Genomic DNA, 22,211 nt, shown 5'->3' with positions numbered 1-22,211 from the left:
CTGATGGATCCTCCAGTGAATCGTCTTTTCTGTGTCTTATTGTTTCGTCCATTCAGGTTGAAATCAGTCTTGATGTTTGAAGGCGGAGCACAATGATGCAAAATAACAATAATCAATAATTCACCTCCAAGTTATAAAACTAAAGTAACGGGTCTGTTTATAAAATGTGAGGAGGAGAAAGTTCAGTTATTTGTGTTCAGATGTCAGAAAAATAAAAACTCAGGTAAAGTACAGATACCTGAAGACTCTACTGAAGTACAGTAACTAAGTATTTGTACTCACTTACTTCCCTCTCCTGCAGTGTGTTCACATGTGAGGATGAAACATGATGAAGTTTTTTTTTCACACGTGATGTTTGTCCTCAGACTGTCTGACACACCTGAGCCCCCCCCCACACACACACACACACACACACTTTGACAGGTGAGATGGAAAAACTTGACCTACATTCAGTCTGTCAGCTGAACCAATCAGATCACAGAACCTTTAAAGTTAAATTACGTCCTTTGTGTTAATTGGCTGTTTGTGTTTGCATGAAGCTGCTGTGACAAAATTCAAGTTAAATTCTAGAACTTTGCAGAATTAAAATGTTCTGCTTTTATTCTGAAGGTCAGAAGTCTTCAGTCAGTCCATAATAAATATTTTCTATATGACAGTTTGTACATTTTTATTTGATTTGATTTTTTTTCTGTCTGTGTAATTTGTTTTGTTAAGTTGTTTCACTGCTCTGCAGGTCAACACCCGTCTCCATGACAACGCTGCCCCACAGTCCAAAGGTCACCTGTTCAGACTGAAGCATGGACAGGTGAGCTGGGTCACATGACTGTCTGTGTCACAAACACCTGGAACCTGATAGGCCCAAGCTGTACAGTGATATCATCTGATAGGCTGTAGCCAAGTAACCAGGTGTGACTCAGAGGAGGGGGGAGGAGGAGAAACAGGTGATAGATGGACAGACAACGACAGGAGGAGACAAGAAGAAAATAAGTCACAAAGAGAGAGCAGGAGCAGACTGGAGTAGAAGGAGGACCAGAGGAGTGACAGGAGGAGTGGAGGAGTAAGAAGAAGGTTTGAAGAGTAAAAGGAGGAGTGGGAGGAAGGGTCAACAGAGGAGTTGAGGAGAAAGAAGAGGAGTAAGAGCTGGAACAGAGGAGTAACAGGAGGCGTAGCAGCAGGAGCAGAGATGGAGCGCAGCGTGATCCGTCTGACTCACTGTCAGAAGGAGATCTTCTGTTTCTCTGTGCCAGAGGAGTGTCCGAGCTGTGGGGAGGAGCTGAGGGGGAGCAGACTGCAGGAGGCGCCCGTCAGCCTCCCTTCCCCCCTCACCAACGGACACAAGAGCTCCTGCTGCCTGCTGGTCGCTCCTGCACACGACAACCTCAACAGGTAAACACACAACAGGTAAACACACAACAGGACAATATACACAACAGGTAAACACACAACAGGTAAATATACACAACAGGTAAATATACACAACAGGTAAATATACACAACAGGTAAACACACAACAGGTAAACACACAACAGGACAATATACACAACAGGTAAACACACAACAGGTAAACACACAACAGGACAATATACACAACAGGTAAATATACACAACAGGTAAATATACACAACAGGTAAATATACACAACAGGTAAACACACAACAGGACAATATACACAACAGGTAAACACACAACAGGTAAATATACACAACAGGTAAATATACACAACAGGTAAACACACAACAGGTAAATATACACAACAGGTAAACACACAACAGGTAAATATACACAACAGGTAAATATACACAACAGGTAAACACACAACAGGTAAATATACACAACAGGTAAATATACACAACAGGTAAACACACAACAGGTAAACACACAACAGGTAAACACACAACAGGACAATATACACAACAGGTAAACACACAACAGGTAAACACACAACAGGACAATATACACAACAGGTAAATATACACAACAGGTAAATATACACAACAGGTAAATATACACAACAGGTAAACACACAACAGGACAATATACACAACAGGTAAACACACAACAGGTAAATATACACAACAGGTAAATATACACAACAGGTAAACACACAACAGGTAAATATACACAACAGGTAAACACACAACAGGTAAATATACAAAACAGGTAAATATACACAACAGGTAAACACACAACAGGTAAATATACACAACAGGTAAACACACAACAGGTAAATATACACAACAGGTAAATATACACAACAGGTAAATATACACAACAGGTAAACATGCAACAGGTAAATATACACAACAGGTAAACACACAACAGGTAAATATACACAACAGATAAATATACACAACAGGTAAATATACACAACAGGTAAATATACAACAGATAAATATACACAACAGGTAAATACACAGCAGGTAAATATACACAACAGGTAAACACACAACAGGTAAATATACACAACAGGTAAACACGCAACAGGTTAATATACACAACAGGTAAACACAGCCGTAAAGGTTAAAACCAGTTGAAACCAGTCTGACCAGTGCTTGTGTTGCTGTTTATTCCTCAGAGACTTTGATGGGACGTCAGACCTGCACACTGGCATCTCCAACACTACAGGTATGACTCAACGGCATCTGTCAGCCTATCAGAGTCTACAGCTCTGATGACAGCCAATCAGAGTTGACTGACATGCTGTCATCAAAAGGATAATGTCATCCTACTGTGTTTAAGGTTTCAAGTTTTATAAACTAAATAGGATAAATTGTGATGATGTCACCGACTCCTGACTGGGAATGACATCACAGCTGAGTTGTCCTCATACCTGTACACCACCGAGCCTGATAACAAACACATTCAGCTGTATTTTGTTCATAAAACAGTGTATCAACGTGTCCACAGACAGCACTGTGAGTAGATCTGATTTAATGTGGCATGACTGCTAATAACCAGCTTCGCTACTGTTGACATGCAGAGCAACCATCTTGAATTTTGAGGTCGGGGTTGGTGAGGTTCCTCCAACTTTCTGAGTCTAGAAATCAATTTCAGGGTTTGTCACAGTTGAATTTTCCAACTGGGAACTCTAATCCTGACTTCCCAGTTCACATGGAACAAACTATTCGCCTATTAACTATTAGCCTCTAATGTTAGCATTCAACCACTTCCTAGCTAGCGTCAGTTTGATAGTGTTTGGTTACATGATATGGTAGGAAAGATCCATCCATCCATTTTCTTCTGCTTTTATCTGGGGCCGGGTCGCGGGGGCAGCAGTCTGAGCAGGGATGCCCAGACTTCCCTCTCCCTGGACACTTCCTCCAGGTGTTCTGGAGGGACCCCAAGGCGTTCCCAGGCCAGCCGAGTGACATAGTCACTCCAGCATGTCCTGGGTCTTCCCCGGGGCCTCCTCCCAGTGGGGCATGTCCAGAACACCTCCCCAGGGAGGCATCCAGGAGGCATCCGATATAGATGCCCGAGCCACCTCAGCTGACTCCTCTCGACGTGGAGGAGCAGCGGCTCTACTCCGAGCTCCTCCCGGGTGACAGACCTTCTCACCCTGTCTCTCAGGCAGCGCCCCGCCACCCTGCGGAGGAAACTCATTTCAGCCGCTTGTATCCGAGATCTTGTTCTTTCAGTCATGACCCAAAGTTCATGACCATAGGTGAGGGTAGGAACGTAGATTGACTGGAAAATCGAGAGCTTCGCCTTTCGGCTCAGCTCCTTCTTTCCCACAACAGACCGGTGCAACGACCCCATTACTGCTGCCGCCGCACTACTCCGTCTGTCAATCTCGCGTTCCATCCTCCCCTCACTCGTAAACAAGACCTCAAGATACTTGAACTCCTCCACTTGAGGCAGGAACTCTCCTCCAGCCCGGAGGGATCAAGCCACCTTTTTCCGGTTGAGAACCATGGCCTCGGACTTGGAGGTGCTGATTCTCATCCCAGCCGCTTCGCACTCGGCTGCAAACTGCTCCAGTACCTGCTGAAGGTCCTGGTTCGAAGGAGCCAACAGGACAACATCATCTGCAAAAAGCAGAGATGAGATCCTGTGGTCCCAAAACCAGACTCCCTCTGGCCCCTGGCTGCGCCTAGAAATTCTGTCCATAAAAATAATGAACAGAACCGGTGACAAAGGGCAGCCCTGCCTGAGTCCAACATGCGCCGGGAACAGGTCTGACTCACTGCTGGCAATGCGAACCAAGCTCCTGCTCCGATCATACAGAGACTGTACGGCCCTTAGCAAAGAGCCCCAAACTCCATACTCCCGAAGCACCTCCCACAGAACGCCACGAGGGACACGGTCGAATGCCTTCTCCAAGTCCACAAAACACATGTGGACTGGTTGGGCAAACTCCCATGAACCCTCAAGCACCCTGCGGAGGGTATAGAGCTGGTCCAGTGTTCCACGACCAAGACGAAAACCGCATTGTTCCTCCTGGATCTGAGGTTCGACTATCGGCCGAATTCATCTCTCCAGTACCCTGGAATAGACTTTACCAGGGAGGCTGAGGAGTGTGATCCCCCTATAGTTGGAGCATATCCTCCGGTCCCCCTTTTTAAATAGAGGGACCACCACCCTGGTCTGCCAGTCCAGAGGCACTGTCCCCAACTGCCACGTGATGTTGCAGAGGCGCGTCAACCAAGACAGCCCTACAACATCCAGAGACTTGAGGTACTCAGGGCGGCTCTGATTCACCCCTGGTGCCTTGCCACCGAGGAGCTTCCAAACTACCTCAGTGACTTCAGCCTGGTTGATGAATGAGTCGACCTCTGAGTCCCCAGCCTCTGCCTCCTCTACGGAAGGCGTGTCAGTGGGATTGAGGAGATCGTCAAAGTATTCCTTCCACCGCCCGACAATATCCACAGTTGAAGTCAACAGCTCCCCACCACCACTGTAAACAGTGTTGGCATGGCACTGCTTCCCCCTTCTGAGGTGCCGGATGGTTTGCCAGAATCTCCTCGAGGCCAACCGGTAGTCCTCCTCCATGGCCTCCCCGAACTTTTCCCATACCCGGGTTTTTGCTGCCGCAACCACCTGGGAAGCAGCATGCTTGGCCTGCCAGTACCTGTCAGCTGCCTCAGGAGTCCCACGAGCCAACCAAGCTCAATAAGACTCCTTCTTCAGCCTCACGGCATCCCTTACCTCCAGTGTCCACCACCGGGTTAGGGGATTGCCGCTGCAGCAGGCACCGGAGACCTTATGGTCACAGCTCCGGATGGCTGTGTCAGCAATGGAGGTAGAGAAGAGAGAGGGCGTCCCCATGCCATGTGCACTGATGGACATCCTTATGCTTGAACATGGTGTTCGTTATGGACAAAACACCAGAACACCACTCGGGTTCAGATCGGGGGGGGCCGTTCCTCCCAATCACGCCCCTCCAGGTAACACTGTCGCCACCCACGTGGGCGTTGAAGTCCCTCAGCAGAACGATGGAGTCCTGGAGGTCTCTAAGAAAGCTGGGTACTCTGCACTGCTGTTCGGCCCATAGGCTGAAACAACAGTGAGGCACCTATCCCCGACCCGAAGGCGCAGGGCGACGACTCTCTTGTTCACCAGAGAAAACTACAGCACATGGTGGCTGAGCTGGGGGGCTATAAGCAAGCCCACACCAGCCTGCCGCCTCTTACCGTGGGCAACTCCGGAGTAGAAAAGAGTCCAGTCTCTCTCAAGGAGTTGGGTTCCAGAGCCCAGACTGTGCGTGGAGGTGAGCCCAACTATCTCTAGCCGGCATCGCTTAACCTCCCGCACCAGCTCGGGCTTCTTCCCCCCCAGCAAGATGACATTCCATGTCCCCACTGTGAGATTCCATGTCCTGGGGTTGGGTCGTCGGGGCCCCCGCCCTTGACTGCCACTCAAACCACACTGCATCGGCCCCTTCTGAACCCTCCCGTGGGTGATGGGCCTACGGGAAGGAGGGCCCACGTCGCTCATTCGGGCTGGGCTCGACCGGGTCCCATGGGCAAAGACCCAGCCACCAGGCGCTCACCTGGGTGGGCCCCGGTAACGCCAATCCGGGTAACGTAAATGACCCTGATCTTTCACCATTCATTGGGGGCATTGGAACCGCTCTTAGTCTGACCCGTCACCTAGGACCTGTTTGCCTTGGGAGACCCTACCAGGGGCAATAAGCCCCCAACAACATAGCTCCTAAGATCATTCAGGTTCTCGATCCCCTCCACCATGATAAGGTAGCTGTTCAGGGAGGAGGTAGGAAAGATGTAAATTTTTATTGTTCCTGTCCTATCATGTAGACTAACACCATCAAACAGTGACATTAACTAGGAAGTGGCTGAATGCTAACATTAGTTGTCATATAACGGGTTATTAAATATGTAATCATAACTTTAAATATGTCAGAGGAATATGGTGAAGTGGATGAACTGTGATAAATGTGGTTCAGACCTTCATGTTCCTGTCAGCATAAATTTTACTAACTTTATTGATCCTCTGACTGAGGCAGCTGGTCACCTCTCACCTCTCCCTACATCCTAAAACTTCAGTGAAGAAGACTTAATTACTTTAAAATATATACTGAATATTTCTTTAAATGAGCAATGACAATATTGTGTAGTAAGTAAAATGTATCATCTGCACTAAAATGTGTTGTTAAAAATGTTTTAAGATGCCCAAAGTTACGGATAGGTCACGTGTTGCCGGCTCAGGGCGCAATTTTCTCGTGCATTTACTCTCACTACAAGTTGTACATGTACAGTTGGATCCTCTCAGTACAACAGACAGGAACTTGGTGGAACCACAGAACCTGCAGCCTCAGCGTTCATCTGAATGATGCTGGTTTATACATCATCAACCTGCAGGTGGCAGCAGAGAGCGACTGGATCGATCGATCTGATAATTAATACAGCAGAGTGAGATCTCTGATGTATTGATAGTTGAAGAGTTTAATGCATCAGCTGCTAGAATGGAGAAATAAAATCAGTGAAGTCACTATAAACAACGTGTTCTGAGAGGAGAACGTTAAGAGAAGCTCAGAGTTTAAGAACCTGATCAGCTGACATCATGAAGCAACAACAATCAGAGATCACCCAAAATATAACCTGCTGAGCATTAGCCTGTTAGTAGGGATGTCCCAATACAACTTCTTCACTTCTGTATTGGCCGATACTGATATTGATCCGATACAATATCAGCATGAATCATACAAACTTTTATTCCTTATTTTGTAGAGTGGAACGTTAGAACAGTCCTGATCAAGTGAGAACAAACAGAGAACAACAGTCAGCAGACAGAGTCTCATATGGACAGAAGTGCTGGAGCTCATCAGAGCGTTTAGATCAGAGATTTTAGATGCAGTCCGATAAAATCCGATAATCGTTTTTTGGCTGATATCGGACCGATATCAGATATCAATGTCGGATCAGGACACCCATACTTCTTATGTTAGAGTGACCTTTTCTACAAGTACTATGACCTGGATGATGGAGAATCTTCACAAGCATTTAGTTCAAAGTACAGCCTGACACTGTGTGTGTGTGTGTGTGTGTGTGTGTGTGTGTGTGTGTGTGTGTGTGTGTGTGTCTGCAGGAGTTGTGTATAACTACACACGTAGTGGAGTCCGTAGAGATCAGAGTGGTTGGGAACACTGTGTCAGTGTTCCTCTGGTCCGACCCGATATGTTCCACCTGCTGGCTCAGTGGGACCAGTACCTGGACCGGTTCTCTGATGGACCCATGTGGGACCCCGCCTGGCACAGGTATACCTCACCTCACACACCTCACACCTGACACACCTCACACCTGACATGCTGTCTGTCTGTCTGTCTGCTGTCCACCTGCCTGTCTCTCAGGTTCCACGAGGACGACCATAACTGCTTCAGTTTCTGTCTTCAGTTCATTAACAGCGTCCTCGCAGCAGAGGGGCGGAGCTCTCTGAGCAGAGACACCTTCACTCACAGCTTCATCTTGCCGAGGATGAGGAGGGTCTCCAAATACACAACACTCTATCAGCACATCCAGAGACACCAGTACTACATGGTGGACAGACAGGAGGACAGACAGGACGACAGACAGGAGGATACACCAGTGAAACCAGACTAACTTTAAGATGTCACCTTTATTGTCACTCATCTCAGTTACCATGGAAATGGATCCTCCAGACTCACTCCATTTTATCCATGAAAAGTCACCAATATCTCCATGATAACAGCCTGTGTTTCCATGGGAACGGCCCGTGTTCCAAAGTGACAATCAGTATTTTTATGGTAACAGTTGGTGTTTCCATGGTAACAGTATACATCAGTAACAGTAGATCAATAAATATCAATCAATGAGTATCAATATCAGTAAATGATCCCTGCAGAGCTCTGTCCTGACAGAGGCATGAATGTGTCAATGTGACCAAATGTTTGTTTCGTGTGTGTATTTGTTAAAATTTGTAAACAAATATCACAATAAAGACGGTTTAATCTAATCGAATTAATTAATTAGTTACTTAGGTAATAACACAACCCTGATTTCAATGCTGTGTAAAGTTAATAAAAACTGAATGAATCAAATACAGAATGAGTGTATATTTACAAAAAACAATAAAGATTTTCAGTTTGAATATTAAGTATCTTGTCTTACATCAGTCAAAAAGTTTTTCGAATCATCACATTCTGATTATGTTTATGTTTTACATAATGTCACAACTTTTCTTTTGAATTGGGGATGTAAATCCACAGACTTCATCATCATCATCAGCGTTGGAGCTGTGATGTCATCAGACAGTTGACACCAGTGTAATTAAGTACATTTATTCAAGTACCATACTTAAACACAAATCTGAGGTATTTGCATGTTAATTTATACTTCTCAGAGGGCAGTATTGTACTTTTTCCTTCGCTACATTTATTTGACATTAACAGAAAATAAATTAATCATTCTGATCATGTTTAAATTAATTTTTCATGCTAAAAAAACAATTCTTGATTCTGGATTTGTTGCTTTTGCGTTTCACAATTTTAATCATGTGACCTGTGATAACGTTGAGGTTTGGACAAAAATAATCATTGTGAAGGTGCCATTTTGGGCTCTGACTCACTGTGACGGCATTTCTCACTATTTTCACTATTTTCATAAACCAGACGTACAGATTTATCCTGAATGATCTGCAGATCTCCGGCTTCCAGCCTGGAGGAGGAACTGAGGGAGGAGCCGACGTTTGCAGACGGACGCAGATTCTGTGACACCGCAGCGTCCGACAGCAAAACAGGTCCGAGCAGAATGAGTGGAAGCAACGAGCGGAGCGAAACGCGACCGATGACGAGCTGACAAGCTAACAGGCTAACAGGCTAACAAGCTAACAGGTTAACAAGCTAACAGGTAACTGTGAGTAACAATCTGTTCTTAAGTACCTGCTGCTTAAATAAAGTTAATCGAAAACAAGCTAACAGGCTAACATCCGGCCATGCTAACAGTTAGTAGCGTGCCTCAGCAGAGTTACAAATGTAATCTGTTATAGTTACTAATTACCTGTGAGAAACGTAGTAAGTTGATCACAATACTGAAGTAATGTAATTTGATTACTGTCTGTTACCACAGGACCAAAATGGTGAAAATGTTCAGTCTAATTTAAAGTCTGATGTTTGTAGGTTTATTCATTTGTTTTGTGTGAAAAAAACGTTTGGATTAATGACGTAATCCTACGCATTTAAATGTGAATATTTGAACGTGATTTAACAACCTAAAAGTAATCTGGTTGTGTTTTTACCCACATTTCATCTCAGTCGGTGTCACTGATGGTGTAAAAATCTGTCACTGAAATGTCTTTCAACAGCTCAGAGTTCAGTTTTCGTTATTTAAACTGCTAAATATTTATTCACAAACATGGAAACAGAAAATTCTTTGTTTTTCTCTACCTGTTTTCATATGTGCATGGTAACAAATGGGTCTTAATTGTATTTTAAAACTGTAATCCTGCTGGTGATACCCATTTTTAACAAATGTAACTGTAATCTGATTACAGTTTACCTTTACCTACAGTTACCTTTTTGTATCCTAATGTAACTCTGTTAAATGTATTCTATTAGTCCTCAAACCTGCCTCTCAGCAGCAGACAGACTGACCCGGTGTGACCCAGTCAGGATGGAGGCGGAGTTTCGGGCCCCTCGGAGGCGGACTCGGGTCCAGGAGGAGTTCATGGCTCCGTTCCCGGTGAGCAGAATCCCAGAGGACAGGATCCACTTCAGGGCCCAGATCATCAATCAGAACGTTCTGGTCTGTGATCCAGACCACATCCAGCAGATCTACAACCAGGTCTGAGTCCAGGTCCACATCCTCTGCTGGCATTTTCTGCCCTGATCTTTGTCTGTCAGGCTCAACAGCTTCTGTCTCTGTGTCTCAGGGTTACTTTGGTAAAGGCGTCTTGTCCAGAGCCAGACCGGACCACAGCATCTCAGACCAATGGGAACGTGAGTTTACACCCTCATCATGACATCATCATCATCATCAACAGGCTGGTCCAATCAGGGCTGTTTACTGCAGTCAGCTGATCTCTGTTTCTGTTTCAGAACACGAAGGTTTGTTTCTCCCCGTTGTCTCACAGGCCAGGTCAGTGACAGTACATCCTGTCTGTTCACACATCTGTCTGACATTACATGAGGCTCTCTGCACAATGCATGCTGGGTAGATTTGTGTCCGACTTGCTCTAATGTCATGTACACAAGGGCAACGATGACCTCACGGGATCAAGACGGGCACAGTTTTCAGAGCCAGGTGCTACAGCTGCTCTTAACCGTCTGTAAACACCTGACTGTCACCTGATTGATGACATGGCAGGCTCTGATTGGCTCATTAGTTTTGACAGTGGTTCCGAAGTGCTTAAGAAGCAGTCATAAAGAGCAGTGGAGGATCATGGGACCGCAGGTCGCCCACAAATTATCTAACAGGATGTAAATATTGATGTCACTTCCTGTGAATTCTGTCTCAGCTGTTAGAAACTGATGCTGCATTCAAATCTCAGATGTTTTCTTTCGGTACGAACAGCAGCCGCCCTCACAAACTGTTTACTGTTTCATGCAGTACGTAAACTATTGCGACAAACTCCTTAACATCAACTTTGACCTTCTTGCTCGTAGACGCACCACAGAGGATTGTGGGTAAGAATAATGCAAACTGTGACCAGATGCATGTCAGGAGGATAACCTGTTTTTTTGTCATATTTATACTTATTGGGAAATATTAAATCATTTCCTGGCACACCAAACACTGTGGCATTATGGGTGTTGTAACACACAATGTCTGATTGGATAGCAGCTTTTTGCCTCCGCCTCCTGCTGCGGCCGCATGATCTCATCTCCCCTTGAGGCGCTGAGCGAGTCTCATGTAACGACGTTGCCTAACAGACAATAACTGCAGCGGAGACAGAAAAATATTAAAGATCATTCACATTCAAACCCATAAACGTTAATGAACTTGTTTGTCCGTCCAGATCACCATCAACATCTTCCTTCAATAAGGAAGAAAGAAATGTTCGATAGCAGCAGGGGGCTGGAGATCCTGAACAAAAACAACAAAAGAGGAAAGACAGTGGGCACATTCAGGTTCTCCATCTCACCTGCCTGAAGAAACAATAAGAATACAACCTGAAACAAACAAAACTTTACAGAGTTCAGAGGTCAACAGCCTGAAAACCAACAAACTGAAACATGTGAGGACAAAAACTACAAACTGATTCTGTCAGCACTGCACTGACTGATTTGACTTGTCTCCACCATCATCCCCCTCCTCTCCTCCTCCTCCTCTCCTCCTCCTGCAGGTATGAGGAGCTGCTCAGGTGGGCGGGGTCAGCTCTCTCTGCTCAGGGATTGGATGAAGAGGCTGTCAGTCAGACTCTGTTCAGACTGTCTCAGCCACTACAGATGGAGGATGTTAGGAGGGCGATGGGAGGAAGAGGAGGAGGAGGAGGAGGAACAGCAGTGAAAGAAGAGGAGGAGCCAGGAGCAGAGGGCGGAGTCTGCCAGCTGGAGATGGAGGTGGAGCCAGAGACCAAGAGGAGCTGCAGGTACACATCTGGTTCAGGTTCTCACTTGACAGGAAGTCTTCAAACTGTCACACCTCCTCGTTGATTCTCCCTCTGACACCATCATGGTCATTTACCAACCATATGAAGTAAAAATATTCACAGATTTCTTGGTGAAAGGTTTTCACTCAGAATCTAAAGTTTATTTCAAGAGCTTCCTGTTGTCATGACAACAAATAATTCTCATCCGTTTTACAACCAAACTCAGCTGCTCGCTGCAGTTCATTACGAGTAACACGGCTTCCTAATGAGAAGTGATGGAGCGAACAGCTGATGTTCAAACTCCTCCCTCTGTAGATGAGTCACTTATTTATTCATAACTAACGTCATTTTCTCAAATCAGCCTTGTTTCTGTACAGTTGGAGGACAGTTTAGTTCCTTTTTCCTTCCAAACCGCGTCGTTTTTGAGGATGTTCCTGTAAACGGGCTGCTGTGGAGCATAGAACAGGTGACGCTTCTTCTTGTTCTCCCCTTTTTTTGATGAGAGGAAACGACATTCAGGATGTCACATCCATCTGAACCGGATAAAACTGGTTGGAGGTGAAGGTGAAATTTGTTGCTCTGACACACACAGCGAGTAACGGTGTCCTTGTTTCAGAAAACTGAACCAATCAGCTGTTTGTTCGCTCGCTCCGTCACATCACATCCAGTGATGAAGTGCTGTGAGCTCTGACAGCTGGGCTCTTTAATGTTGTCATGGTTACAGGATGGGAGGAGGATGAATTTCATTACATGTGCCGGCCAATAAGAGCAGAGTATTCAGCCAGACCATGAATAAATATGTTTCATGCACTGGACTGCAGTACTCATTTTGAACACTGTGACTCACTTTTCAGGTTGGACCTGAACCCAGACCACCACCTGGACCCTGATTCCAGCTCAGACCAGGGCTCTGATCCAGACTCTGACTCTGATCCAGATCCAGATCCAGTGGCTCCAGGTCCTGGTTTTGTCCTGGTGGTCTTTGACAATGAGGAGAGTCTCAGCTGTCAGGTGAGGTTTTGGTGTTGTCAGGCGTTGTCATGGTGACAGAGAGGAGAGATGTGATGAAGAACATTTATGTTTTTTAATTTAAGGTTTTTAATTTTCTGCTGAAGTAAAACTGTATGTGTGTGTGTGTGTGTGTGTGTGTGTGTCTGTGTGTGTGTCTGTGTGTGTGTGTGTGTGTGTGTGTGTGTGTGTGTGTGTGTGTGTGTGTGTGTCTGTGTCTGTGTGTGTGTGTGTGTGTGTGTGTGTGTGTGTGTGTGTGTGTGTGTGTGTGTGTGTCTGTGTGTGTGTGTCTGTGTGTGTGTGTGTGTGTGTGTGTGTGTGTGTGTGTCTGTGTGTGTGTGTCTGTGTGTGTTTGTGTGTGTGTTTGTGTGTGTGTGTGTGTGTGTGTCTGTGTGTGTGTGTGTGTGTGTGTGTGTGTCTGTGTGTGTGTGTCTGTCTGTGTGTGTGTGTGTGTGTGTGTGTGTGTGTGTGTGTCTGTGTGTGTCTGTGTGTCTGTGTGTGTGTGTGTCTGTGTGTGTCTGTGTGTGTGTGTGTGTGTGTGTCTGTGTGTGTGTCTGTGTGTGTGTGTGTGTGTGTGTGTGTGTGTGTCTGTGTGTGTGTCTGTGTCTGTGTGTGTGTCTGTGTGTGTGTGTCTGTGTGTGTGTGTGTGTGTGTGTGTGTGTGTGTGTCTGTGTGTGTGTCTGTGTGTGTGTGTCTGTGTGTGTGTGTGTGTGTGTGTGTCTGTGTGTGTGTGTGTGTGTGTGTGTGTCTGTGTGTGTTTGTGTGTGTGTTTGTGTGTGTGTGTGTGTGTGTGTGTGTGTGTGTCTGTGTGTGTGTGTGTGTGTGTGTGTCTGTGTGTGTGTGTCTGTCTGTGTGTGTGTGTGTGTGTGTGTGTGTGTGTGTGTGTGTGTCTGTGTGTGTCTGTGTGTCTGTGTGTGTGTGTGTCTGTGTGTGTCTGTGTGTGTCTGTGTGTGTGTGTGTGTGTCTGTGTGTGTGTGTGTGTGTGTGTGTGTGTGTCTGTGTGTGTGTGTGTGTCTCTGTGTGTGTGTGTGTGTGTGTGTGTGTGTGTGTCTGTGTGTGTGTGTGTGTGTGTGTGTCTGTGTGTGTGTGTGTGTGTCTGTGTGTGTGTGCGTGTGTGTGTGGGTGTGTGTGTGTGTGTGTGTCTCTGTGTGTGTGTGTGTGTGTGTCTGTGTGTGTGTCTGTGTGTGTGTGTGTGTGTGTGTGTGTGTGTGTGTGTGTCTGTGTGTGTGTGTGTGTGTCTGTGTGTGTGTGTGTGTCTCTGTGTGTGTGTGTGTGTGTCTGTGTGTGTGTGTGTCTGTGTGTGTGTGTGTGTGTCTGTGTGTGTGTGTGTGTCTGTGTGTGTGTCTGTGTGTGTGTGTGTGTGTGTGTGTGTGTGTGTCTGTGTGTGTGTGTGCAGGAGAGGGAGGTGCGGCGGACTCCTCTGTCCCTCACTGAGTACCTGCAGCTCAGTCTAGAGGAGGTAACACACTGTGAACACTACATTACCCATCAGCCTCAGCTGCTCAGAACAATCAGACTGCACTTATTAAAGGGTCGTTCTGTAAAACACTTAGCAGTCTCACCTGTACCTGGAGAGCAGGTAGGGGGCGTGGCTTCTTTGCTGACCTACCTGTCTGTCTGACTATCTGTCTGTGTGCAGGCCTTCTTCCTGGTCTACAGTCTGGGCTGTTTGTCTGTCTACCTGCACCAGGTAACTGTCTGAGTTAAAGGTTCATTCTGCTTTTTATTTACTTGTGCGACGTTTAAATGGAAACAGTGAACGAGAGAACGTTTGATGTTTACTCAGACTGACTCCAGATGTTTAATGTTCAAATCGATAAACTTTATTGATTTTGTAAATAATTTCTGAGCACATCAAAGTTTCAGAAAATTAATCAAATTAAAGAGAAAAAAAACATCTCGACCTCCTCTTCTGTGATTGGTCAGGAGCCCCTGTCAATCATCCAGTTGTGGAGGAAGTTCCGCTCCCTACGGCCCAACTTCGTCAGCTCCTTTGCTGCCTATCAGCACTTCAGAGGCAGGGGGTGGGTCCCTAAAGGAGGAGGCGGGGCCAAGTACGGCGTCGACCTCAGTAAGACACTTCAAAACACACACACACAACAACACAAAATCACTGAAACATGTTAAATATCAGTGCTGAGATCATCAGTGTCCGAGTTTACCAGAAAGAATAAAGAATTAAGAACCAGTATGAAACTGGGAGTGGTCACATGACTGACAGCTGTCAGTCATGGAGGTGGAGCCTAAACACAGGTAAACTTTCAGTCTGTCAAAGTTTCACCGTTCACCTGTCTTTGTGTTTTCAGTGCTGTACAGGAAGGGCCCGCCGTTTTACCACGCCAGGTAACACACACACACACACACACACACACACACACACACACACACACACACACACACACACACCTGCAGTAGACGTACAGGTTTATGCATAAAAGTAAAAGAAGAACTGGTCGAGTCCCTGCAGGAGGCTGTGATGTTTCAACAGCAAAAATGGACAAATGTTCATCTCTTATCTTCTTGTTATGTCGTTCCTTTTTTCATCTTGTTGAATTTTTTTTGTCTTGTTATGTCACTTTTGGTATTTTTACAGAATTTTCTTTCTGTTGCGTCGACCCTGTCTCGTCCCGTCTGTCCTGATGTCCTCTGATGGATCCTTCAGTCAATCGTCTCTTCTGTGTCTTATTGTTTCGTCCATTAGTTTAAAATCAGTCTTGATGTTTGAAGGCGGCGCACAATGATGCAAAATATCAATAATCAATAATTCACCTCAAACTCATTAAAACTAAAGTAATGAGTCTGTTGAAGAAAATGTGAGGAGGAGATATTTGTGTTCAGATGTCAGAAAAATAAAAACTCAGGTAAAGAACAGATACCTGAAAAATCTCCTGAAGTACAGCAACTAAGTATTTGTACTTAGTTACTTCCCTCCTCTGCACATGTGTTGTCATGTCTCAGATTGTCCCTCTCCTCTTCCTGTAGTTATTCGGTGGTCATCGAGCGGGTTGATGATGCATTCAGGGGCTCTGGGCTGCGTCCGTTTTCATGGCGTTCCCTGGCGGCTCTCAGCAGGATCACGGCCAACGTCTCCAAGGTAACGAGGCAGCGGCGATGGCAGTGGAGGTGTCAGCCTCCATCAGGTCAGATCTGTGATTCAGAGTTTACATTGGTTCAATGTTTATTTTACAGGAACTGATGTTGTGTTACATCATCCACCCAGCCGACCTATCAGAGGCTGAGCTCGACTCACCTGACTGTCTGAGCAGACTGAAGGTTCAGGTAACAAACTGTATATATAATTGTTCTTGCTATGTAATAATGAAGTTGTATTTAATTTTAATTTAGATTGTTGGTCTGTTTTAACATACGTTGTGTGTTTGTGTTTATTTGGACGTGTAGTTTTGTTTGGTTTTACAGTGTTGTGTTTTTTGTGTTTATTGTTTTCTGTATCTGCTGAGTCTGTTTTTGTTATTAAATAAATTAAAACACAAAAAAAAACACTATTAGCATCTCAAGTTGGCGTCTTTTTCCTCGCCATGTCCGTCTCCACCTTCCTCCTCCTCTTGTTTGGATTTTCTTCTAGACAAATGAACCCACCTGCTGCAGGGCTCCATTCCATTTAGCTTCATAGTTTATAAGAGTGATGAAATCTGACTATGGCTGCAAACGCCATGAAAACATCAGAAAACTGTGAAAATTTTCCAAACTGATGTCTTCAAGTCTCATTTCTCCATTTTCTCCAAAACTCATAAAGATTTAGTTGACTGAGACAGAAAACTGTCTGACAGGGTCTCATTTATAAATGATAAAGTATTGATCAGGTCTGATTGGTTCTCTGTTGATGGACTCGTCAGTTCAGTTTGTTGTGATCATCTGAGAATCTGTTGTTGAAAAAAAAAAAGATCTGATCAGTAATTAAATCAATAATACATACTGTGTAAATATAAAAGCAATATTTAAATGAAAGTAGAAACATATTAACGATGTTTTCTGTAAACAGGAAGTGATTGTCAGCCGGTGGGTTTCCTCCAGAGAACGAGCGGAGCAGGACGACATCTGATTGGTCGTCAGGAGACCTCAGAAACCGAAGATGTCACAAAGAGACTGTTGACGTCACCCAGAAGTCGAATGGAGGATGAAACACATTTTGAGTGTCCTTGAAGGCAGCAGCTGGTCAGTGAACGTCTCTTTGAGCTGAGGCAGGTCTGTGCTGCTGCTGCATGACGTTCACTTCATCAATAAAAACAACCAGTAAATCACTGTGATGCTCTTAACGTGTTGCAGTAATAAGATATTAAAGTGACCAGCTGACCTGCTGAAGTGTGTTTTATATTTTTTTATTTTTTTATTTGTTGTTTGATTTCTGCTGAGTCATCCTACACGTCTGAGGGTCACACCCACAAATACATCATTTAATATGTTTACTGATCACACACAATCAATAACATATTAATTGATGTATGGACTATACATTTAATTGATTAATCATCGTGGCTATAATATGAAGTCCTTTTTTAATAATAAAAAAGTAAAAATTCTCTAATTCCAGCTTCCTGCTTGACTTTTCATTTCATGTTGCTGAATTCTCAAGCAGTTTATTATATTAATTAATTATCTGTTTATGTTATTTTATTGCTGTTATTAATAGACAAATTAATAAATAAAATTAAGTAATTAAAAACAAGCTGTCGTTAAATCTCAGCGAGGAAGTAGTCAGATCTCGCGATAGTTCGGTAACATGTTCTCGTGATAACAACAGGACTCCCTGTGTGCGCCATTTAAAGCTGTGATCCGCGTCGTGAGGACGGCGACAGAAACCGGAGCGTCACCGGGACACACAGACAGACAGACAGACAGGTAGACAGTGAGGTGTGTATCCAGGTGAGGCGGCTCTGTTGCCCGGGGAACAGGTCGGTGCAGACCCGGTAGATCCACCGGACAGACCGCTGCTCCGGACTGTTAGCCCTCTGAGCTAACCGTTAGCTGCTGTTAGCTGTAGCTGTGGAGATGTCAGGTGTAGCTCACCTGAAATGAAACGAGCTGACGTCACAGCAGCGGGTTGTCAGACTGACATCACCGACAGTTTTACTGTCAGCCCCTGTAGCTGTGTGTGTGTGTCATTAGCTGTTAGCCACGGTTAATGTGGCTAACAGCTAACGTAGCCGACTGTAACCCTGATTCTGTGATTGACTGAGTCAGACTGCAGTTTATGATGTTATCATATCAGTTCAGTTCAAAATAACTTCAAACTTTATCTATTAAAAGGTTATATTAAAAAAATATATTTTTGCGAAAGTTGAGGGTCATTTGTAACGTTGGATTAGAAGTAACTTGTTTTAATCAACACAGTGTCATTAAATGTCTCCATCCACTGAGTTAGAGTGATTTTTATAGTTTTATTCTTGGTGTTTTTGGTCTTAAGAATGTTATTAACCATACAGTTTTCTGTGCTGTTGTCCATTATAAATTAATTGATTATTTAATATTTGTCACAATGTTGTCAATTGAAAAATGGGTCCAAATATGTTTTCACATGTGCAGAAAATATTCACATTTAAGAAGCTGTCATCCTTTTGAGAGAATAAATTCACTTTAACTTTGTGCTTTTACTGTGTGTTTGTACAGAGCAGTAGCAGTATGGCAGATGATCTGGACATCGAGGCAATGTTGGAGGCTCCATACAGGAAGGTGAGACTCAGACTCAAAGAGTGTGTGTGTGTGTGTGTGTGTGTGTGTGTGTGTGTGTGTGTGTGTGTGTGTTGAGGAGATGTCAGTCAGGCTCTGCTCAGTCACATGATGAGAGGAACACACCTGCTGTGTGAGAGCAGAACCTCCATACACAGACTGTTATTGGCTATTTGTGTGTGATTATTATTAATTACTGCTGCAGGGTTGGATTTTGACTGAAATTAGACAAACTGATTTCTGACACACACACACACCTGAAGAGCCTGTGTTTACAGTAGAGGTGTCATGATCAACCTGCCTGCTGTGATATTTAAAGGAGAAATCTGTAATATATTTACTGTAATAAATCCTAAAATGACCACACTGTGTCGTCAGAGATTAAGGAAACATCTTTAGTTGAAATACTCATGGCAGCTGCAGTGTCAGCCTTTCAAATTTCTATTCTGGACTGAAATAACAGTTTTGTGTGTCTGTTTTATGTTAATTAGAATTCTAATGAGGAGAGAGTAGATGTGGGGGGGGGGGGGGGGGGGGGTCTGTGGAGCAGAGTTTGCTCCATCATCAGAGACCAGTTAGAGATCAGTTCACCCTGTTCCAGTTTAACCCTACAGACTCTCCTTCACATCACCAGCAGCTAAGAAACAAGACACAGGAACTTACTGATCTTCTTCTTTGGTGTTTTTATGGACAAACTGAACAGTTAGCGCCACAAGACAACTTCACTGCTGACAACTTGAACCCCTGATCTGATCTGATCAACACCTGTCTGATCTGAGAGCAGCCACCTGCATGCTCAGTTTTTCTGTCTCTCTTTTGCTCACACACACACACACACACACACACACACACACACACACACACACTGCAGTGTCTCTGAAATGTGTTGTTGATAAAACAGATGAGGAATTTTCACACATCTTGAAGGAAAATGGTGCAGAAGGTTTGGCCACTCATCTGCTGGAAGCTTTGAAATTGACAGATAAGATGGAGTCTGTGAGAACAGATGTGTCACGGTGGCATGAATGAGACGTTTAGTTTTCTCAACAAATGACTGTTGACTAACTGAATGTGTCAGTCAAACATGTGACCAGAACAGAACAACAACAACAACAAAGATTTAGATGCTGTGTAAAAAGAAAAAAAAAAAAGTTAAAAAGTTTTTCAAAAAGTAGCATCTTATCTTTAGCTCTTATTAAACGAAAGCAGCTGCTCAGCAGGTCGAGGTTTTTACGACGTGGAGCTTTTGACTTTTGATTTTGGCACCAAAATCAACATGTGGAAATCAAAGGTTGATGTCTGCTCTCACACAGCTGGGCGCCGTTTCCACACTGCAGCCTGTTTCCTGTTTCTGAGCAGTAGAGTCTGACTGATGCTGTTGATGATGATGATGATGATGATGATGATGATGATGATGATGATGATGATGGCATTCCTTCACAGACTGTCATGAATAAAGTCCATCTATCTCTCTTTGTAGACTTGCCTAACGATTTCTCACCTCTACTCCCCTGAATGCCAGTGTGATCTGTCACAGACATGAAGGTAGTAAAAAGCCCCCATCATACATTGCTGTACTGTGGTCCCCATGGTAACATGACTGTGGTTCCCCTGGTAACTGTTCACCTGTCACCTGGTTTTGGCCTGACCCCCCAACCCCCTGATGAGGAAGAGCAGAGTGTTAGAGTAATAATCATAGGAGGATCATGGGAAAGCTACATCACACTGCATGGCTGGTGGTGTCACAGTTAGCCATTAGCTTAGCATAAGTACCAGTCCACGTCCCAGCTGTGAGTTGAGACGTATACTGGTCAGAGGACAGAGACCTGGTCTGATCTGGTCCCACAGGTGTGTTTGAGGTGTGGCAGTGTTGGAGGAACAGAGCTCTGACATCACATGTTGTTTATGTTCAGTCCCTCCAACATGGACATGTCCAAACTGATCAGGTCTGGTCTCTGTTGTTGTCTGAGGGTGGAGGACAGATGTGAGTGTAACACTGACTGGACAGGTGAGGGACAGACTAAACAGGTGACAGACAGTGTGTGGACAGGTGAGCGACAGGTGAGGGACATTAGTTCTGGTCATTGAGTGACTCCGCCTCCTGTCTGCTTCAGGGACCTTCAGAAGAATCCAAGCATCTAAAACCAGAGCAGTGTCCAATCACCAGGCTGGAGGAGAGCTGGACTGCTGCAGGAGCTCCGCCCACTCTGACCTCTGACTGACTGATTGACTGGTGCCCCTGACCCCTGTGCCCCCCCACCCCGCCCCCCCACCCCCCAGGCAGTGTCTCTGAATGAGTCATTAAAGTGTGTTTATATTCTCTCTCTGCCCCCTCACCCCCACCCCCGTCTCATGCTATTCTTTGTCCACCTGAGGACGACACCAAGAACCTGAGTCCCAATGGACAGGACGAGCGCTCCAAGAGGTGACAACACGCACACACACACACGCACACACACACACACACACACACACACACACGCACGCACGCACGCACGCACACACACACACACACACACACACACGATCCAACATTAATACATTTCTGGCAGCCATCTAGAAAAACTACAGTGATTATGGCTGATTGTCCACCGACCCGGGATGTTATTAGAGAAGTGAGACAGATGACGCCTCGTAAAAACCAGTTGGACGTAGAATAAGCTGATTTGTAATCAGTGGGCTGGAGGAACATGTGACCATGTTCAGCACAGACACAGACATCAACCTGTAGACTGTGATTAACAGCTTCAAATGGTGTGTGTGTGCGTGTGTGTGTGCGTGTGTGTGTGCGTGTGTGTGTGTGTGAGACAGGAAGAAGCGCAGCCGCAGTCGAGAGAGGAAGCGCAGCCGCAGCAGAGACAGGAAGAGGAGCCGCAGTCGAGAGCGTAAACGCAGCCGCAGCCGAGACAAACGAAGAAGTCGCAGCAGAGAGCGCCGCGGCAGCAGAGAGAGGGGGGGTCGCTACAGAGACCACCACAAACAGTGAGTCGACACCTGATCAGTAATCTAATCAATAATCTCATCACTTCTGAACTTGAATATAACAGATTTTCTGTTCTGTCTTTAATACATTTATCAGTGTGGTCATAAAGTCAGCATTACAATTATTCGATCTTTAAAAGTGTTAAACTGAACTTGTAGAACCCTGGAGGTTCTGATCACAGGTGAGAACAGGTGAGAACAGGAACCATGGAGTCAGTCTTCAAAATAAAAGCCTTGCTGTGATATGAAGGAGCTGCAGCAGAAACTCTGACTGACCGTCTGTGTTTCAGCCGCCGACGGTCCAAGAGCAAGAGTCCAATCAGGAAGGAGAAGAGTCCAATTAGGTGAGACTGATCAAGACTCAGACAGAAGAGCTGAAGGGTGAGACTGTGTGTCTGTCTGACCTGTCTGTCTCTGTGTCTGTCTGACAGACAGCCCATAGATAACCTGACTCCAGAGGAGCGAGATGCCCGAACGGTGTTCTGCATGCAGCTGGCAGCCAGGATCCGACCTCGAGACCTGGAGGAGTT

General features: G+C 45.1%; 3 protein-coding genes across 6 annotated transcripts in view; all 3 read left to right on the top strand.

The window, feature by feature from the left end:
• Positions 1-1,088: 1,088 nt before the first annotated feature.
• LOC146332390 (MKRN2 opposite strand protein-like) lies at positions 1,089-8,194 on the top strand. Its single transcript, XM_084742460.1, has 4 exons — positions 1,089-1,386; positions 2,576-2,625; positions 7,549-7,717; positions 7,811-8,194. The coding sequence occupies exons 1-4, from the start codon at positions 1,184-1,186 to the stop codon at positions 8,058-8,060; spliced, it is 672 nt and encodes a 223-aa protein (XP_084598586.1). The 5' UTR covers positions 1,089-1,183; the 3' UTR covers positions 8,061-8,194.
• A 922-nt stretch (positions 8,195-9,116) lies between these two features.
• Positions 9,117-17,334, top strand: tsen2 (TSEN2 tRNA splicing endonuclease subunit). 2 transcript variants are annotated; one of them, XM_084742406.1, is made up of 13 exons: positions 9,117-9,216; positions 10,034-10,259; positions 10,348-10,414; positions 10,514-10,553; positions 11,761-12,006; positions 12,861-13,017; positions 14,411-14,473; positions 14,654-14,704; positions 14,941-15,085; positions 15,321-15,357; positions 15,997-16,108; positions 16,204-16,293; positions 17,015-17,334. In XM_084742406.1, exons 2-13 carry the CDS (start codon positions 10,089-10,091, stop codon positions 17,072-17,074), a joined length of 1,239 nt encoding a protein of 412 aa, XP_084598532.1. In that variant the 5' UTR covers positions 9,117-9,216; positions 10,034-10,088; the 3' UTR covers positions 17,075-17,334. The 2 variants fall into 2 exon arrangements, with proteins under 2 accessions (XP_084598532.1, XP_084598540.1); XM_084742414.1 differs by lacking the exon at positions 11,761-12,006.
• Positions 17,335-17,767: 433 nt separating this feature from the next.
• Positions 17,768-22,211, top strand: part of rbm39a (RNA binding motif protein 39a) — a 15,961-nt gene continuing 11,517 nt past the window's right edge. The window contains exons 1-7 of one of the 3 annotated variants that reach the window (XM_084742385.1): positions 17,772-17,883; positions 18,640-18,702; positions 20,180-20,244; positions 21,075-21,124; positions 21,511-21,681; positions 21,972-22,025; positions 22,113-22,211. The exon at positions 22,113-22,211 is cut by the window's right edge and continues 19 nt beyond it. In XM_084742385.1, the coding sequence (XP_084598511.1) occupies positions 20,239-20,244; positions 21,075-21,124; positions 21,511-21,681; positions 21,972-22,025; positions 22,113-22,211 (380 nt within the window). In that variant the 5' untranslated portion in view covers positions 17,772-17,883; positions 18,640-18,702; positions 20,180-20,238. Of the gene's footprint in view, positions 17,884-18,639; positions 18,703-20,179; positions 20,245-21,074; positions 21,125-21,510; positions 21,682-21,971; positions 22,026-22,112 lie in introns of all 3 variants that reach the window. The other 2 variants (XM_084742392.1, XM_084742377.1) reach the window with 2 other exon arrangements.

Source organism: Lutjanus erythropterus, chromosome 2 (assembly GCF_056507025.1).
Source record: "Lutjanus erythropterus isolate fLutEry1 chromosome 2, fLutEry1.hap2, whole genome shotgun sequence".
Lineage (NCBI taxonomy): Eukaryota > Metazoa > Chordata > Actinopteri > Lutjaniformes > Lutjanidae > Lutjanus > Lutjanus erythropterus.
Note: the sequence above shows the minus strand (reverse complement) of the source record. Positions and strands in the feature narration are given on the sequence as shown.

What these genes read in the sequence shown, in the direction of transcription:
- LOC146332390 (XM_084742460.1), top strand. Translation starts at nt 1,184, where the DNA reads ATGGAGCGCAGCGTGATCCGTCTGACTCACTGTCAGAAGGAGATCTTC. An exon ending in GCACACGACAACCTCAACAG is followed by an intron (nt 1,387 to 2,575) that starts GTAAACACACAA and finishes TTTATTCCTCAG; the next exon opens with AGACTTTGATGGGACGTCAG. An exon ending in TGGGACCCCGCCTGGCACAG is followed by an intron (nt 7,718 to 7,810) that starts GTATACCTCACC and finishes CCTGTCTCTCAG; the next exon opens with GTTCCACGAGGACGACCATA.
- tsen2 (XM_084742406.1), top strand. Translation starts at nt 10,089, where the DNA reads ATGGAGGCGGAGTTTCGGGCCCCTCGGAGGCGGACTCGGGTCCAGGAG. An exon ending in TCCAGCAGATCTACAACCAG is followed by an intron (nt 10,260 to 10,347) that starts GTCTGAGTCCAG and finishes TCTGTGTCTCAG; the next exon opens with GGTTACTTTGGTAAAGGCGT. An exon ending in AGGAGAGTCTCAGCTGTCAG is followed by an intron (nt 13,018 to 14,410) that starts GTGAGGTTTTGG and finishes GTGTGTGTGCAG; the next exon opens with GAGAGGGAGGTGCGGCGGAC.